Source organism: Grampus griseus, assembly GCF_964374135.1.
Source record: "Grampus griseus genome assembly, chromosome: 5".
NCBI classification, from domain to species: domain Eukaryota; kingdom Metazoa; phylum Chordata; class Mammalia; order Artiodactyla; family Delphinidae; genus Grampus; species Grampus griseus.
In genome coordinates, this window is record NC_138998.1 from 68,095,586 (window position 1) to 68,115,305 (window position 19,720).

At 36.2% G+C, this 19,720-nt stretch overlaps 1 protein-coding gene across 1 annotated transcript in view; it reads right to left on the reverse strand.

The window, feature by feature from the left end:
• The window catches only part of FGF12 (fibroblast growth factor 12), a gene marked incomplete at its 5' end in the record, with an annotated part of 243,638 nt that overhangs the window by 168,530 nt on the left and 55,388 nt on the right, over positions 1 to 19,720 (reverse strand). Inside the window, one exon of the mRNA XM_082654973.1 lies at positions 2,354 to 2,457. Coding sequence (XP_082511099.1) covers positions 2,354 to 2,457 — 104 coding nt within the window. The remainder of the gene's footprint in view (positions 1 to 2,353; positions 2,458 to 19,720) is intronic.

The window sequence follows — 19,720 nt, forward strand, 5'->3', positions numbered from 1 at the left end:
ACTCCCCGCAAGGTTCCTGGCCACACTAGTGCTCTCTTGCTGAGACATGCCACACAGACAAGCGGCAAAACCAGTGTGATGAAGCCTTGATACCCAATTCTCTTTCAGGTCTGTCTCTCCCGATATTGGCCCCCTTTCGTCCTATAACAAAATCTTCAGGCCTATGCCCCTGCTTAAAATTAAAAACCAGAATTTCATTCTGTTAGTCCTATCCAGAAAGAGAGTGATTTTGAAAGTAGGGAACCTGATGCTCAATGTCAGTGAGGCCCAGCTTATAATTAAGAAGAATTGTTCCAGTAGCCTCACAGTACCATACAGGGAAAAGGGTTGCAATTCTTGGTATGAGGCAAATTTGATTTAAGTGAAGAGGAAAGCTGAAAACAGGTAACTCAACAGGTCATTTTTGGTTTTACTAAGGTGTTAGATCCTTTACAAGAAAGTACCTACAGTAAAATTCTCTAGTCAAGAATTTCTTAAAACCTCTCCTATGGGCTCCCTGTATCTTAAGCCTAGTTCTGAGCAAGAAAAAAAGAAAAAATGTATCTCTAAAAATGCTGCCACATATGAAGTTCAGTTATGTCATGCTGAATACCCAGGCTCCTCTCCCAGGAACTTTGGGATTGCACCCAACAACGGGGACCCCTCCCTGCCTGCACCCCCCTTAACACACACACATACACACACACACACACACACACACTCACACACACAAAACACACACGGGCTCCTATACAGCTGCCACCTGCTACAATACTGTTGTCAGATAATCTGTGTTTTTCTTCTTCCCAGACCTTTGGAAATGAACTCTGGTTCAGAAATCTGAACTCTGTTTTTGTGGAATTACAACCAGAATTATTACCTTTTAAATAAATATAAAAATGAATAACAACCTTCTAAATATAAATATAGTCTACCTTTAGTCTAGCTTCTTAAATCAATACTATCCTAAGATCACCTAAATATTTTAGTTTGTATTGCATTCAAAACTTTTTTTAAAAAAGTTTAACCAACTGGAATTATTCAAAACAATAACTGTCCTTTTCTTATTTTAATTCTCACATTAAAAATATAGATTCACAATAACTGGACATTAAGAAATGTTAGAATTATGACACATTAAAAATGAAAGCCCATTGTTTTGACCATTTGACCAAAATGTATCTATCTTTAAGTACTATTTTGAGTACACCATTGAAAAAATGTGTATGTTATACATCTGATATATAAATGCATACTCAGATGTGAATATGTTCAAGAGTAAAATGGCATCTTTAAAAATTCTAATATGAATGACAGCGGTACTACTAGTAAGCAAGCATAGGGTACCAGAGATTCATTTAATTGATTGTGGAAAAAGTTTAATAAAAGCTATTCAATAATTAATTGAGAATCTAGTGGGCATAAGTGAACTTCCTGAATAACCTTGTCTTATTTAGTGAGATGAAAGAAAGCAAGGGTGGAAATCTGTAACCATGATTTTCAAGAATATTTCATCATGAACTACAAATAGGGAATTCCCTTAGAACAGAGCAGGAATTATATACATACAGAAGATTCAGTGCAGCTGCATTCTCTCAATGCATAAATTATTGTCTTGAGAGTGGGACCATTAACTACTTTAAAATATGTCAGGGCTCATAATATAGCCACTGATGCCACCTAATTTTGTTAGTTTTAGATTCAAAAGAGATGTTAGACAACATGAGATCCAACACCCTCATTTTAAAAGTTTGGAAATTAAGTCAAAGAGAGGAGGCCACTTTCCCACAGGAATATTGTAGTTGAAATGCAAATAAAACTCAAATATCCCAGCCCCTAATCCAAAGCTCATTCCATCAATTCACATGTCTTTAAAGTGACCAGTTATCCCAGGAATCTGACAAATTAGGTACTACACAGTTCTATTAAATACAAACAAAAACACAGTCTATTCTGAAAGGTTTTCTTCTCCACAACAAGCCAGAGAAGACGCCCAGACAAATTCAAGAATTTAGCTTCCTAAACCATCCTCTGTGCTTGAAGGAGAGGTAACAGGAGAAAGGAAAAAATGTTTTACCTCTTGAATTAAACAGAAAGGTACAATTCAAAAGATTATCCTCTAGAAGTGAGACAGAAAAAGAGAATTTGTATCACATGGAGGGTTACTAGCTCCTTCTCAACAGAGCGTGATCTTTAACATTGTAAATTATAAAATCTTCATAATAATCCTGATATACTGGGTCAGAAAATATACATTGACTTCAACTTGTAATTTTCTTCCCTAAAATAATGGTTACTTCATTACTCTCCATGCCAGTTTATGTGCGCGCACACACACACACATACACACACGCACACACAACAAGGTACTTACTGAGCTGTAGAGATAGCCTTCACCATTCATGGCCACATAGAGGCTGGCCTTCACCCCTTGGATGGCCACCACACGCAGGCCCACAGGGATTAGATTGAAGAGGGCTAGAGGGGAAAAAAGGAAGAGAGAGGAAAGGATCAGTGAACTTTTGAATAAATCATCTTGCTTCTTAAAATGATTTTTTTTGAAGATTAAAACCTATGAATTGAAATTAGGAGAGAGAGAGGAGTTCTAAGAGTGAGGGGAACTGGCTTCTTGTCTCTGCACCATGACGAATTACTATGTGACTTCAGGTAAATCACATAAACTCATCTGCAATAAAGGGATTAGATTAGAAGGACTCCAAGGGCCCCACATGGATCTGAGAGTTCAGGATCTCTGCTCTGTGAAATGAACATATACTCAAACAGTATAAGATGATTTTTTCTAACAAACAAATAATTTGAACCAAAAAATTCTCAACAGAAGAAAACATATTTGGAATCATAAGTAATAATAAAATATGTTCTTCATAACATATGCCAGAGCTTCTTTTCCTTGTGGTCCTGAACACTGTCTTAAACACACAAGATGAACACAAAAACACTGGCTCATCCTTCACTATGCTAGTGGCAGGAGAACATTTCTCTTCATATTTCATGTACCATATTTCATTTTTACATGTAAATATAGATAGATAAATAGAGGTATCAATGGTTGCTAGATAGCTTAAGCTCTAACAGACAGATTTTATATCTTGGGAAATATATATATATATATATATATATGCATAATTATGCACAAACCATTAAAAATCAACTTCATAAATTTAATTCAATATTCTAAGATAAAATGAAAACACGCTTGTAGTCTTTAAATATTTGGGTTGTCCATTACTGAAAATATTCAACAGTCTACTTGTCTACTTGGAGAAAGTACTCAAACACCAGAAAGAAGATAAATAAGAAGATAATCCATTTTTCTGTCAAAAATGTATTTCTATGAATTATATATTCCTATATAGCACTATTTTAGTTAACATTAATATTACAAAATGAGCATAAGCATAAAACATTGTCCCCATCCCGAAAGAATTTATATTACATAAAGGAGGAAAGCAATCATATAACTAGGCTGTATAGATGGCAACGTGAATATGAACTAAACATTTATGACTGCGTGCATAAGAGAATAGCCTTGCAGTTCACTTTAACATCCTGACTTAGTTAGAAGTTCTTATCTATCTTTTCTACTGATAAAATTCCCATCGTTTTGGTCATCTTCTCAGTTTTGAATATAAGATATATATATATAAATTAACCCAGGGATTACCATTAATCAGGAATGCTATTTTTCTGGGCTTCTCTCAACGTGGGATAGTAAGCTAAACACACCCACACAGTATTTGGCTTTTAGTCACATGTTCAACTGGTAGTTGTAAAGGATCAAGCCTAAGACCACAAGTTTAGTACAGCAGGATTCAATTCCTAGATATTTGACACCAGACCCGTCTCTGCCTCTTTGAACCTTTTCCCTCATCTGTCATGAAAGTTGAGACTAGATCTTAGCAGACACTTAAGAATTAATAGCTGCCTTAAGTTGAATCTGTACTAGTTTTTGTTCCTCCAATATTCTTACCACTGTCAGAGAGAGCTAAGACATATGGAATAATCTGATACAGTGTATAATGTATATCTATAATTAAATGTAATATATGCATTCTATATATAGTCTCTATGTTACAGAAGTTCAAGGAAATGGAAGAACTGTGTTCTGAAGTGTTCAAGAAATGTCTCACACAGAAGATGAGACCCAAGTTGACACTTAAAGAAGGGACAGAAGTTGAGTAGGCGAAGATCATAAACATTATAGTAGGGCAGGAAGTAAGTGGTTCTTCAGGGTAGTGTATGTATATAGGAATGGACTGCCAGATTGAAGGATTTGATTCATGTTGGGGAGGAATGGGAAAGAACACCATGTAGACAAAGTAGGGATAAATAACTGAGAGTTTGTCACTCCAGTCTTACAGATCTAGACTTTACCAAATGGGCAACAAGAAGTGTGGCATATGTAAAGATTAAAGCAGCAACAAAGATTACAAAAAAGTGGGAGAGATTTGTAGACAAAGTGGTTTCTAAACTCACCACTGAGAAACTACATGCCTTTGAGCCACTCATTTAACCTCTCTGCTTTAGTTTTCCTGTCTGTAGAATGGGCATAATAATCCTTACTGCACAGAGTTGACAGAAGAATCAAGTGCATTATCATGTTCTTGAAAGTGTTTCATAAGCAGAGATGTGTTCTCTCTATATGAGTTATCTGTCATTAATATATGATTCTTCTGCTTGTCAAATAAGGTTACCAAAGGGTCTGATGTAAACCGACATATCACCTGACTAATATCTATTGATTCAGAAGATTGCTTAATACTTTTAAAATAATACTTTACCTTTGTGCAACACAATTTTCAGTGTTGATAAATTCATCATTGTATTTGACCCTCAACCACAAACACGATGAAGAATTTAGGACAGAATGATTATACTAATTTTTAGAAGGGTAAACAGATTCAGAGAGGTAACCCAGGTGGAAGTGCAACTGACCAAAGGTTTTCTGGCTCGCTAATGTGGTTATCTGCCCCAAATATCCTATTTCCTCCTCCTTCCCTTTTAAGTTTAATTTCCCCTAATAGTCATTCTCACCTTCTCAAAAAGTAATAGACGATTTAGCTACATCTCTGTGCATATCCCGCGGCTAACTGTGGCTATGGACTCAGTACTGACCAATGAAATGTAGGCAGAAAGGTCTCTGTACTCTTGAAGACCCTTTCCTTAAAGACAACTGGCCTTTGCCCTCTTCCCTACCCTTTGCCTTATTGCTGTTTGGAGGGGGATGAGTTGAGGTGGCTGGATGATCTCAGGGCATGAAAACAAGGGCTTCCCCCTGAGCGAGTGATGGCAGGTGAGCTGGAAAGAGTGGGGTCTTCCCTGAGGACCTTGTGGAGCAATGGCACCAGTCTAGCTTCCAATTACGTAGGTCTGGCTTTTATGTGAGAAAAATAAGTCCTTGTTATTTTAGTCTGTGCAACGCTGAGCCAACCCTGATCCTAACTGACAGAAATTGCTGACGAAAGCAGAGTTAACACGTAAGGTACAAACATGTTAGGTACTTATATATTGTAAATAAATGTAACCATTGGAAAATATCAAGTTCGATGATGATTCTTATGAAAAAGAGTAATGAAATCCAAAATTGTACATAACGTCTTTCTAAATAAAGATTTTCCAGGACAAATGCTAAGAACATTGGTTCATTTACCTAAAACAGGGGTAAAAAAAGCAACTATAAAGCTTTTCTTATCTGAGAAAAGTGAGAAAACTACGAAAACTAGGCAGGGACCAAAACAAGAAACCTGTGTGAAAGTTTTATAGAAACCATAAGGTGATGATGGCTTTTAGATGGTATGCTTTGGGAGATTTAGCAAGTCCATTAAAAACAAAATCAGTAAACAATTTGGAATGAGAGTTTTTAGCGGTAAAAGCTAAAAGCTATTCTCTTTGGGAGGGTCTGCAGCTGCCTCCTAAAATCTTGAAAAATGGCAAATGACTTACCCTTATCTATTATTTATCTTCCACATAGCACACTGGCTCTAGTCCTTTGTTACGCATTGACAATTCCTCCTGAATCTCCAGTCTTCCTCTCCATCCTCAAAGCCACTGGCCTAACTCATAGGAACCGGGCCACACCATTCTTCCATGCATCTACTCATGCCACTTCCCTGCTAACAGTTCCCTGCTTGATAGCTCTAGTGAATACTCATTGTCTACAAGATAGATCCAAAGCCTTTACTCTGACCCTCAATGCCCTTTAGCATCTAGCTGTAAACCACACTTCCAGTTTATCACCTATCACTCATTCCATTCACCATAAGCAGCTTCACAGAGCTTTTTGCTATGTTCTAAGTTTCCCCCTTGATCTTAACTAGACTGGATTTATTATTCTTTTGGAAAGTCTATCTTCCCTATTTAACTGAACCACAAATCTTATCCAGATCCTTCAGAGACAGTTGTTTCTTTTTCCATAATTATTTATTTCATGGGCATATCTCTGTTATGGTATTCAGCACATGGTATTATAATTATTGTTTACGCATCTGTCGCCATCCTTAAGGACTCTTGAGGGTAAGTCTCTGCAATGTCTACCTCAGTTCTATGTACATATCTTATATTCAATAAATGTTATTGATTATAAGGGTCATGAAAAGACACATTATTTCTAGGAACATTGTCTCTAGGAAAAAGTTGCTTTTTAAGATAAAAAGAAAATTAAAAACTTAAACATCTCAGCCCAATATTCAAGGTTATGTACATATAGTCACAGCATACATTTCTGCTCCATTGCACTACTCACTCTAATATATTTATTTACTGCCTCTAGTAATTTGATCTTCTTCTTCCTACCTTTTAACTTCATGTTTTTGCTTACTTCACTGCCTCTGCTTGCAATGTCACTCTCCCCATATCGTCATGCCGAAACCCCTCCCATGCTTGAATGAAATACCAAGTGCCTTCTCTCACTTCTCAGCTCCCCTAGTCCTAGATTTATACTGTATTTATCACAATTTTTAATTTTCCTTAAAAAATATTTTTTCTTTCACAATCACAACTAGTTTATAAGCTCTCCAAGATAAGGATCACACCTAAACCACACTTGTATAACTTGGAGAAAAGGAAAAAGCTGGGGAGGAAGAAAGAAAGAGAGAAACAGAGAGAGATTAAGAGAGAGAATAAGCAGGATAGTAGTACATATTCTGCTTATATTCAGGATTCAGGATCCCAGTAAACATTTGGTGAATAAAGACTACAATTATAAGCCAAATAAGAATCCAAGCATCTAATCTGACATTCAAGCATCTTCTCAATCTTGTTCTTTCCAAAACGAGTATTTCATTCTAAATCTTACGTAAATCTGACTCATATTTAAAAATGAAATAACAGAATTGGTGCTGTTGAGGTCTGTAACAAACTCAATCACTGAACCACATGGAAAAAGTTAAGAAAAAAGGTAATAAAGGGAAATGGTAGTTTATTCAACAAATGGTGTTAGGAAAACTGGATATCCACATCCAAAAGAATGAAATTGGACCCTTATTTTATATCATACTCAAAAATCAACTCAAAATGGATTGTAGATCTAAACATAAACCTGAAACTGTGAAACTGTAAAACTCGTAGGAAAAAAACATAGAGGAAAACCTTCTTGACATTGATCTTTGGAGTGATTTCTTGGATATGACACCAGAAGCATAGGCAACACAAGCAAAAATAAACAAGTGGGACTACATCAAACTTAAAGCTTCTGCACAACAAAGGAAACAATCAACAGAATGAAAAGGCAACCTAAAGAATGGGAGGAAATATCTGCAAACCATACATCTGATAAGGAGTTAATATCCTAAATATACAACTCAGTAGCAAAACCCACAGATAACCCAATTTAAAAGGGCCAAAAGACTTGAACAGACATTTCTCCAAAGATGATATACAAATCATGAGTAAGTACATGAAAAATGCTCAACATCACTAATCATCAGGGAAATGCAAATCAAAACTACAATGAGATATCGCCTGATACCTGTTAGAAAGACCACTATTAAAAAAAAAGATAACAAATGTTAATGAGGATGCAGATAAATTGAAAACTTTGTGCACTATTGGTAGGAATGTAAAATGGTGCAGCTATTATGGAAAACAATATGGAGGTTCCTCAAAAAATGAGATATAGAACCACCTATGATCTAGCAAACCCACTACTGACATATATCCCAAAGAACTGAAATCAGGATCTCGAGACTATATCTGTCCTCTTATGTTCATTGCAGCATTATTCACAATAGCCCAAATATGGCAACAACTTAAATGTCCATGGATGGATGGGTGGATAAAGAAAATATGGTATATACTTATAATGGAATGTTAGCATTTAAAAAGAAAAAAATCCTGTCATATGTAACAACATGGCTGAACCTGCAGGATACTTTGCTAAGTGAAAAAAGCCTGTCCCAGAAAAACAAGTACTGCATTATCCCCATTATATGAGTAAATAAAATAATCAAACTCATGAAAGCAGACCGTAGAATGGTGGTTGTCAGGAGCTAGAGGGAGGAAGAAATGGATAATTGTTGTTAAATGGGTATAAAGTTTCAGTTATTCAAGAAGAATAAATTCTAGAGATCTGTTGTAAAACATAGTACCTACAGTTACTAATATTATGTCTACTTAAAAAATTTGTTAAGAGAGTAGATCCCATGTTAAGTGTTCTTACTAAAAAAAAAAAGCAAAGGGGATTTCATGGGTGTATGCATTATGTCCAAACTCATCAAATTGCATACATTAAACATTCAGGTATTTTTGATATGTCAGTTATACTTCAGTAAGGTTGCTTTTTTTTTTAAAGTAATGAAGGAAATGGTAGATGAATTGCATTGATACACCCAGTTCTCCACTTCTCCCTGTATCTGTGCTTTGCATATAAACTTGCAATTCTCTGAAAGGATATTCTGCCCTATCCCTTGATACTGGGCTGAGCCATGTGACTTGTTTTGGCCAATAGGATGTCAGCCAATGCAAGCAGTCTTGAAAAAGAGCTCAGGTTGGCTTGTTTATGCTTTTCCCCTCTGCCACGGCATTGAGAAGAACATGCACAGACTAACCCGCAGGTCCCAGGTAAAGGATGTAAGACACCTAGATAACAACAGAGTGGCCTCGGTAATCCATCCAACACCATTCTAGATTAATTGATTGATAGCTGACCCCTAGATATGTAAGCCAGACAAGATCAGTAGAGTTGCTTAGCTAACCACCCCAGACACATGAGACAAATACTTGCTGACACATGCAAATGGGGCTATGTGATTGTTGGGTACATAGCATTATTGTAGTAATATATAAAATGAATAGCAAATTATTCACTGGGGGACCTGGGTGGTGGATTTGAAATTTCCTGAAATCTTATAAAAAAAATTCTCAAATTTGATAACAATCCTCAATAGGTACCTGAAATGATTATGAGCTGTGAAGCTAAGTAAACTTTTATAAATTAAAAAATAATAATAATAAAAGGCCAATGTTGATTACTCATGCTACAGGAAGGACTGAATTATTTTTCTACAGATAACGTATTATAAAATATGAAAAGATGTTCAAAGATTATACAAACAAAATAATGGGAAAGAAATATATAGACTTGTACACATCAAGTAATTAATTAAAATATTTTATTACTTCCCTGGATTTTATAATCCTTGTGATAGGTTTCAGCTCTTTAAAATTTAATCTTTTATGATTTATTTTCTCACTCTACTCATTTTTGTACCTAAGTTTCATTTCACTGTTATATATATTTTTTATTTTTTCAAAGGGGATGCCCCAAATTGTATAAGTTTTAGGACCTACAAAATTTAAGTCAGTCTCAGGTTGAAATTTAAATGGAAGAAGAGAATGAAAGAAAAAACTAATAAGAAAGGAAAAACTGAAGAGATTATACTCCTTCAATGCCTACTTTATTTTTCAGGCATCATGGTAGGCATTTTGACATGTAAAATGTCATTTTAAAAATAAACTAGGGAATTCCCTGGTGGTGCAGCAGTTGGGTGTCCGCCTGCCAATGCAGGGGACATTGGTTCGATCCCTGGTCCGGGAGGATCCCACATGCCGCGGAGCAACTAAGCCCGTGCACCACAACTACTGAGCCTGCGCTCTAGAGCCTGTGAGCTACAACTACTGAGCCCACATGCCACAACTACTGAAGTCCACGAGTCTAGAGCCTGTGCTCCACAACAAGAGAAGCCACCTCAATGAGAAGCCTGCGCACCGCAATGAAGAGTAGCCGAGTAGCCCCCACTCACTGCAACTAGAGAAAGCCCGTGCACAGCAATGAAGAGCCAACACAGCCAAAAATAAATAAATAAATAAATTTTTAAAACGAAATAAATAAACTAAATTGACTATTTGGCTTTATTTCAGGATACAAAAAGCCCTAATTTGAGGGCAGTGCGGGTACAAAGTAAAAAAAGAAGGGAATGAAAAGTGCCATCCAAAACTTTGGAGTAAGTTTCCACGGCCTTAGCAGAACCCTCAGACAACTCCTTGTAAATATCTCTATTCAAAAGTCATTTATTCTTTCCTTAAATATTTACTGAGCACTTAGTATAGGTCACATGGCATGCTTAGGCTAGGAAAATAGTGACATATTCAACAGATATGGTCCCTGAGGAATACACCTTCATCTGTAAATCTCCCTGAGGCTCCCACTATTCTGTGGGCAAGCTGATGGCACAGGAAACTTTTATTATCCTCATTGCCTAGCAACGAGGTCTTAGAAGCGTCTTGGTCTTAGAAGCTACTATTCAATAATTGCCAAATAAATAAATGATTCAGCAGTGGTTTCTCTTTAAGCTCGCTTACTCATAGCTTTTCTAGATCATATTTCCATACTTAAGCATGTAAGAAAAAATCAAAGATAATATTTACCACATATGGAATGTATTTAAATATGGAATCTAAAGGGAAAGCCAGAAAACCTGCATGACACAAAGTTTGAGAGGGCAGGAGCATAGGATGCATAGGGCTGGTGTGTGTGTGCATGTGTAGGGTGATGCATCTTTTTTGAGAAAACGAAGAGGAAGGGAAGATTTGAGGGAATCTATTACAACCAAGATACTGGTCATCTCATAAAATTATATTGGACTAGAAAAAAGTACTTTGTAAGAAATGCTGGTTTTTTTTTTTTTGGAACAACTCTGTGGGCTAGGTCCTTTTCTTTTTTAATTTTTAATTTTTGGAACAACTCTGTGAGCTAGGTCCTTTTCTTTACTTTTCATTTTTTTGTTGATGTATAGTATTATGTAAGTTATAGGTATACAACATAGTGATTCACAATTTTTAAAGTTTATACTCCATTTATAGTTACTACAAAATACTGGCTACGTTCCTTGTATTGTGCAATACTTCCTTGTAGCTGATTTATTTTATACTTAGTAGTTTGTACCTCTTAATCCCCTACCCCTATCTTGCCCCTCCCCGCTTCTGTCTCCCCACTAGTAATCACTAGTTTTTCTCTATATCTGTGAGTCTGTTTCGTTTTTTGTTGTTGTTATATTCGCTAGTTTATTTTTTACATTCCACATATAAGTGATATCATACAGTATTTGTCTGTCTGTTAAGTGAAATAAAGCGCTGTGTTCTTATTCAACTTAATTTTGATCTGCCTATTATCCATACAAGTTATCCCAGTGACAAAAAGGTAACAATCCAAAACACATCAGAAAGCACTTAATGTTACAACCAAAGAAGATGCAAAGAAGAAAGAGAAGAGGAAGAGAAATAGGGAGGGAGGGAGAGAAAAGTTCATTACAAATTCTTCTTTACAACAGGTAAATCCAGTATCCTCTCAAGTAACTTCTAACTTCTTATTGCTTGTAAAAATGTACAGATATAAAAGAGTACTGGGTTGAATTTGCAGAATGTGCAGAGAAAAAGACGCGTTTTATAACCCATTAAAAACCCAAATAAATTTATAGTGGAAGATACTGAGATAAAACAGAGATATTTGGGTTTATAATCTGTGCATTCTCAATATCAGACTGTCTTGAAAATGCACACCATTTTCCACACTTCAAAATGTTCTCAATAAAGATGTTTTGTTAGAGTGTAAGTAATATCATATCCTACAAAATCTTAACCTAAAATTAAGTTGGTACCAGGTTATTTTCACCTATAATCCTATAGTCTCTTACAATAACACGTGTAATTATAATAGTTACAATTATTTTTGTAGATCACTCAACTGGTTTTCCATTAGTTATGAAATTAGTATTTATTTCTGGCATTTATTTATCATTTAATAAGGTCAATTCTCCTCCCCTCCCCATTTTCAATAGGAAAATGCTATTATTGAATAGTCAGCAAACTAGGAGATAGTCTGAGCTCTTAAATCCTCCAACACAAAAGCAGTTACTTAAATTATGGTACAATGGAGTATTCACTCAGACAAATTAATTATTCACTCATCCTAATTCCACAGCATTCCATACACAGCACTTATCACATTGCTTTTTCATATTTATGTCTTTGCCTGAGTCTCCCTGCAAAGTAGGAATTCTTCAAAAGTATGAAATTACGTTTCTTTTTCATCCAGAGTGCATTGCACAGTAGAAGCTAAAATACTTGTGATCATCAAATTTAACCTCGAAAACACCATTTCTTACAGAAATTAAGGGAAAGATGTAATTGTCCCTACTTCTTTAGCTTTAAGTCAAGAAAACAAGACCACGGTGAGGACTAAACTTCAGTCCAAAAGGCACAGCTCTAGTTCACGAGCCCTAGTTCTAACACGACAGCTTTATGACCTTGATGATTTGAAGTAATGTAACCTCCCTGAGCCTTCATGTCTGCTCTGAATGTTTCACTGAGTTACTATGCAAATCAATTAAGATAATAATTTTCTTAAAAACTTGCTATTAAACTATAAAAGTAAAATACAAGGTATTATTGGTATTGGTAATGGCGTTGTTATTAAACCTCCAAATCTAGAGCTTTCATCATAGGGGCAAGGGTCGTGGACGCCTGGGTCATCACTATCTCATAATTTGACTTAAACTTCTTAAAATGTCATGGGAGAAAAAAAATGTATTTCATTTTATATATGTAAGATCCAGTAAGCTAAAATAACCATATATTTAAACTAAAATGTAAAAATTGACATACTTTAGCCTATGTTGATTCAGTGCTTTCAGTCAGCGTGCCTTATTTTGTAAACAATTGGTCCAATAGTTCAACTGTCTGACTTATTTTGCCCCCTGAACTTACTGACTTATGGAACTGATTAGTAGTTTGGGGCTTAGAAACTTAAATTTTTTCTTCCAAGCATTGGCTGATAGCAAACATTGCGGATTTTCAACTTAGCGAAAATGAACAACGTGATGATCCCTTTCTTTGACAGGAGCTAGTAGAAATATTTGCCTTAGCTTTGGTAGAAATGCCACCACTGGCTTTTAATCCTGATATTATCGTATTACCTTCCCTGTGTTACTTCAAAGATGTTCAAAAACTTGCATGATTAACAAGTCAATTCAATGTGATTCTTTTTTTCATTAAGGTGAAAAATGAAGCATATCACTATTGATAATGAAAGCAAATGCCTGTCATCACTCATCTGCTGCAAACTATTTGTCTTATACAGAAGACTCATCTCACATTCCATTTGAAGAATTCAGTGAACAGCACAGGTGTCACTCCATAAGATCAATGGGCAAAAACATCCTCCAAGAAATCTCGGCATGTTTTGAAGATTTTAGATTTGTATCTTCTACAAATCTTCCATCAAACACTATGTTGCCAAAACTGACACTATGGCCTATTAGGTTTATTCATGAATTCATCACCTGTATTCCAGGCACTGCAGTGGTGTAAAAGGCATGGTACCTGCCATCATGATCATGAAAGTCTAAAATAGAAAAAAATAACTGCACACGTGTACTCTGCCTCCATCTTTACATATGGGGGCACTGAATTCAGCTCAGAAATGTGGTTTTGCCAGAGTCATGAAGTCAGCCAAGGAAGGTACACTTAGGTGCTGAGGGCTGTAAGGCTATATAATATTGTTGCCCTTAAGAAATATAAGAGAACTTCTAGTAACCACAACCTAAATAGTTGTAAAGAAAGTAAGAAAAAAATGAAACTATAATAAATAAATTTGGAAGCCTTAAAAGAATTTTTGCAGCCAAGCAGAAATGCCCCACCCAGAAAATATAAAACCTTTAGTTTTTAATCAAAATTACACACAGACAACACAAGTTAACTTGCTTGAGATGGTTTAGGTATGTTCAACCAAAGCTTTACATTTCATTATCACTAATTACCAAAACAAGAAAGCACTTTTGAAAATTTATGCATGTAATATGGATGAGCAATTATATATTTAAAGTGTGGAAAGCCAGTGAAAAAGCCACAAAGGAAACATTCATGATTCCATTCAATTTACATTGTCATTGACACTCAAATGTTATATTTACTGATCCCAATGAATATATATATATATGGTATATGTATATTCATTCCAAAAGTATTAAGTGGATCTATAGAAATAAATGTGTTCAGATATTTTTAGAAATAGAGGAAAAAATTTGAAAAATAAGATGATGATTCTGTCGTTACTCTTCTCTATCTTAAAATCTCTTTTAGCCCATCACTACTATAATCCCACCACATTTCACCTATTACTCTATTGCAATGTTCAGTAACTTTCATTGGTCCCCCACATCCTAAAATGTAAACTTTAAACTCCCCTATGTGTCAGTTAAGGCACTCTAAAATGTGGTCCCTTTGACACTTCCATGTAATCTCTTTGCTTCATCCAAATTAGCTCATTTTTCCCCAACATGGCAGGAACTTTCTCCACTAGGTGATTTTGTGCCTCCTTATCTGAAATGCAGTTCTCCTAATCTTAGCTTACATATTTTGTTCCTATTCTTCAAGATTCAGTTTAAAATCCACCTTCTCTGAGCACTATGGCTTTTGGGGATTGCTCCCATCTCCGGAATCTGGTGATTTTCTAATCATTTGGCAGTACCAGTGCTACCTTACATTATTAAATTTTGTTTTACATACACGTTCAACCTCGTCTACTATCCTGGGAGCAGCTAGAAAGCAGAAATTGTACTGCAGTCATCTTTGTAACCCAGTAACTAGAACCCAGTTGGTCCTCAGTATGTTGGAGTTAATGAAGATGAGGCATGCGCACGGCAGGCATCCATGAAACTCCAGTCATTTTTTTGTAGCTGCCTGAAGCTATGTCTTAAGAAGTCATTTGAGGCTCGGCCGCAAGAAATGTTGTGAGAATTTATTGACATCTGTTGTAGACCCAGGAGGGGCCATTTATTTGTCCCTCCATCTCGAGGGCCTCCTTGTACAATAAAATATCATGGAATATTCCATACCAGGACAGCAATGATTTGCACTGTATTTAAAACAAATATCTTATTGTATAACTCTGTCTCAAACATTTTTGCTGCATATTACAACCTCTGGAGGAGTTTGCTTTTCTTTTTTTAAAATTCTGATGCCCTGTCCATACCCATGCCAACTGAATAGAAGTCTTCAGAATTAAACCTAGGCACCAGTATTTTTTAACCACTTCAGATGATTCCAACATGCAGCATTGTTAAAAAGCAATTTCATATTCAATAGGTCTGAAGTGGTTCTAACAAGCTCCCAGGTGATGTCATTGCATAGCAAATCTTACCAGTCCATAGACCAAAGGTAGGTGTGGCCAGTATTGGCATCTCCTACAGCCTATCAGAAAGGCAGAATCTCAAGTCCCATCCAAGAGCCACTTAATCAAAATTTGCGGTTCAACAAGATCCCTAGATGATCACTATGCACTTGAGGTTTGAGAAGTACTGCTCTAGAGAGTGGTTCTCAAAGTGTCGTCTTGTGAACATGTTAGAAACACAAACACTCTGGCCCTTCCTCCAGACCTACTGAATCACACATTCTGGGGTTAAGGCCCCCAGATCAGTAGTTTAACAAGTCCTCCAGGTGATTCTAATGCAGACTAAATTATAAGAAGCAATTTTCTAGAAGAAATCACTGTTCTTACACTTGAGTGCACTTTGGAATCATCTGTGTGATTTTAAATGAATACTGATGCCTGGGTTCCATCCTCAGAGATTCTGACTTTATTGATCTGGGCCTCAAGTTTTTTAAAAGCTATCGAGGTGATTCTAATGTGCAAAAATTTTGCAGTCATTGTTCTAGAGGACTTGGATATAGGTGGGAGGTGGACTGTCTTCCCTTGCATCTTAATAGGACTTTCCCTTCTCAGATTATCAGAAGAATCCAAGGACTGAGGACAGATATGTAACTGGATTCATTCCACTGCCCTCACCCCTGAGGGAAATTCCAAGTACAGTGGGGTTTAATCCTACTTAAATTAGACTTTGATCAAATTCCCCCAAAGATGGGAAGGCTGGGTCCGGGACCTAGATGAGCACTGAAACTGTAGATGAGGTTCCAAAAAGGCTGTTACACAGTTCCTCAAAGCTCTGCTCAAGTCCTACATTTTCCCTGAAATTACTCTGGATCATATTTCAGGTAGCATAGATTTCTCCACTCTAGACTTTCCAAAGCACTTCCTTTCAAGAGGGTAAATTTGATATTACATACTTGAAGTCTTTACGTATAATTCCCATTTTGCAGATGACAAGCTATGGTTTCAAAGTGCTAAGCAAATTGCCCAAGTTTATGCAGCTGTTAAATGGAGAAATGCATATTAATATCCATAACTGTCTGTCTCTGAAATCCTATGGACTATGCACAACACCACACTGCTTTTCCACATATCAGGACTGATCCCTGGAACATACAAAAGCAACAATAAAAATGATGTCTCTGCCAATATCTAAGTAAGAGGAAGCAAAGAGAGGCTTTCTTTAGGACATTTAAAAAAATTCAATTATAATACTATGGAGTGGGCCTAGTAATGTTATACAGACATATTTTGACATGGGTGTGTGCTCCACATTCTGTCTCAGTGTCAGGGAAAGCAGATGTACTAAGTGCAACTTCACTAGATCCTGGCAGGATGCCTACTCAGTACCACTCTATCTATCTAGGCTACTGAATAATACATGGAAATATATATACACACACAAACACACACAGCCTACACACCTCAAACTTCCCAAGTCAGATATAGTGAAAAGGCAACCAGATTATTTAAGATCTTTAAAATTATTGTATAATGGTTTACTATTTCAAAAAAAGTTTTAATTTATAGTTGAAATACGTTGAACATATTGAAGAAAAATCCTCTCAAGTTCAATGTTTAGCCAGCAAACCACCATAATATTTTATAAGTAAGTCATATCCCCTTCATAATACTTTTTTAAAGTGTTGTGAGAAGAATGCAGTGGTATGATTTTTAATGCACTAGGAAATATTAATGAGGAAAGATAAATTAGGTATTCAGCATAAAATGGTAAAGGCATTAACTCTGGAACTAAACTCACTGAGCTCAAATCCTTTTAATAACAGTGTGACCATGGATTAATTATTCAAACTTCCTATGCCTCAGTTTACTGATCTTCAAAGTAGGAATGATTACAGTATCCCCTTTATAGGATGGTTATAATACTTAAACAAGTAAAATTTTCATACTTGTACTAGACACTTTAGCAAGTACTCAGTAAACATTACCTATTATTATCTAATGTGGCCCAAACTCATACATTAAGAAATAATGCTTGGGGTTTCCCTGCTGGCTCAGTGGTTAAGAATCCATCTGCCAACGCAGGGGACACGGGTTCGAGCCTGGTCCGGGAAGATCCCACATGCCATGCAGAAACTAAGCCCGTGTGCCACAACTACTGAGCCTGTGCTCTAGAGCTGGCGAGCCACAACTACTGAGCCAGTGTGCCACAACTACTGAAGTCCACATGCCTAGAGACCGTGCTCGGCCATAAGAGAAGCCACCGCAATGAGAAGCCCATGCACAGCAATGAAGACCCAACGCAGCCATAAATAAATAAATAAATAAATAAAAAGAAATAATGCTTGGCACATAGGTGACCGTTTTATTTTTCAAATTCCTCATTGTAAATACATAGTTATTTTGTACTTCAGGATAGGTAGTATGCTCTGGAAAATATCGGTCCACATGAAAATAAAGTTATAATTTATCCCTTGTTTAGTTGGAGGCCATAGACTGAATGCCTAATTGAACCAGCCACATATAACAAATCCCAATTCCATTCATTAAAATCTATTAAGTTTTAGACTGTAGGTAAATCAGTATAATCTCTCAAGCAATAACTTATATAGAGAAAGGAACACAGGTTATGGATATAGTAGAGCTGAATTTTTCTCACTCTGTCTTGAGCAAATCAACTCACTTTCCAGAGCCTCAGAATCAGGTAATTTCAGGGAGATTTTAATAATCTCTAATTCATCACAACTCTAATACCCTTTTCCACTACCTCAAGACCCCCTGGCTGTCCTTTTTTCTTACCCTTAAAGCACCTGAGTGTATATTTTCTTTTTCCTGCAACATAAGCTTAAATTTAGCTGCTGGTCCTAGCTGAATAATAAAAGCAATGGCTCCCTCTCTTCTGTGTAAACATACCATTTACATACTTTCAGAAAATGATGCCTCTGAAATTATCCCCATAAATATATATTTGCATAACACTTTGAAGATCTATTTAAAACTGTCTTCTTTTACTATTATTGCTATGGAGTTCACTTCTCCAGGCTAAGCATACTCAATTTTCCTCCTATTTTCATAATGGAAAATGACTTCCTTATCCATCCTTTAAAGTCTCTTAAACTGTCATTCTCAAAAAGAAAAAAAAAAGCAAATGTGATTTAATTTGCAATAATCCTTCAAGCCAGGTGTTGTTTGACAAAATCATATTCATTTTTGATGAGGCTGTTCTGAGAACTGACTTTTATTCATTTATTCAACAAATACTGAAAACCTAGTATGTGCCTGGCACTATCCCAAGTGTTGGGGATACAACAGTAGAAAATGAAGACAAAGCTCCCTGCCCTGTGGAGCTTATACTCTAATTAAGCTTTTAAATTTAAATGTTAGTCTGATTATACTATTGTTACTATGAAGTAAGCTACCCATATCCATTATTAAGGCCCTGTTACACGCCAACATAGAAATAAGCAGACATGGTCAATGGCCTCAAGAAACTTATAAGTTAAAGAGAGTAGATACATCAATACAGATTAAAGTGCAAAAATACCTTGAGATATATTGTGTATGCAGAGGAAAAAGCAGGATTTCCAGTTAAAAACATCAGGAAAAGTTCTCAAAGACAAAAGGCAATTGATCTTATTTTTAGAGGATGACATTATTACTGGAAAAAAATAACATAAGCAAGTATGAATGAGCTAAATGTGTGGTATATGTAGGGAACATTTTAGTGGAGGTGGGAGATGATAAAATAAATAAGGGGACTTCCCTGGTGGCACAGTGGTTGAGACTCTGAGCTCCCAATGCAGGGGGCCTGGGTTCGTTTCATGGTCAGGGAACTAGATCCCACATGCATGCTGCAACTAAGAGTTTGCATGCCACAACTAAGGAGCCCACGAACTGCAACTAAGGAGCCCGCCTGCCACAACTAAGACCCGGTGCAACCAAATAAACAAATAAATATGTTTTTTAAATTAAATAAATAAATAAGTATATTACATAATGGTAAGTGGAGTGAAAAATAAGTCAAATTGCCAAGGGAGAGTGAAATGTTGAAGACAGCAATTGAAATACACATATATGAATCAGAAAAGTCCTCCATGAGAAAAGGTTTCACTTTTGAGT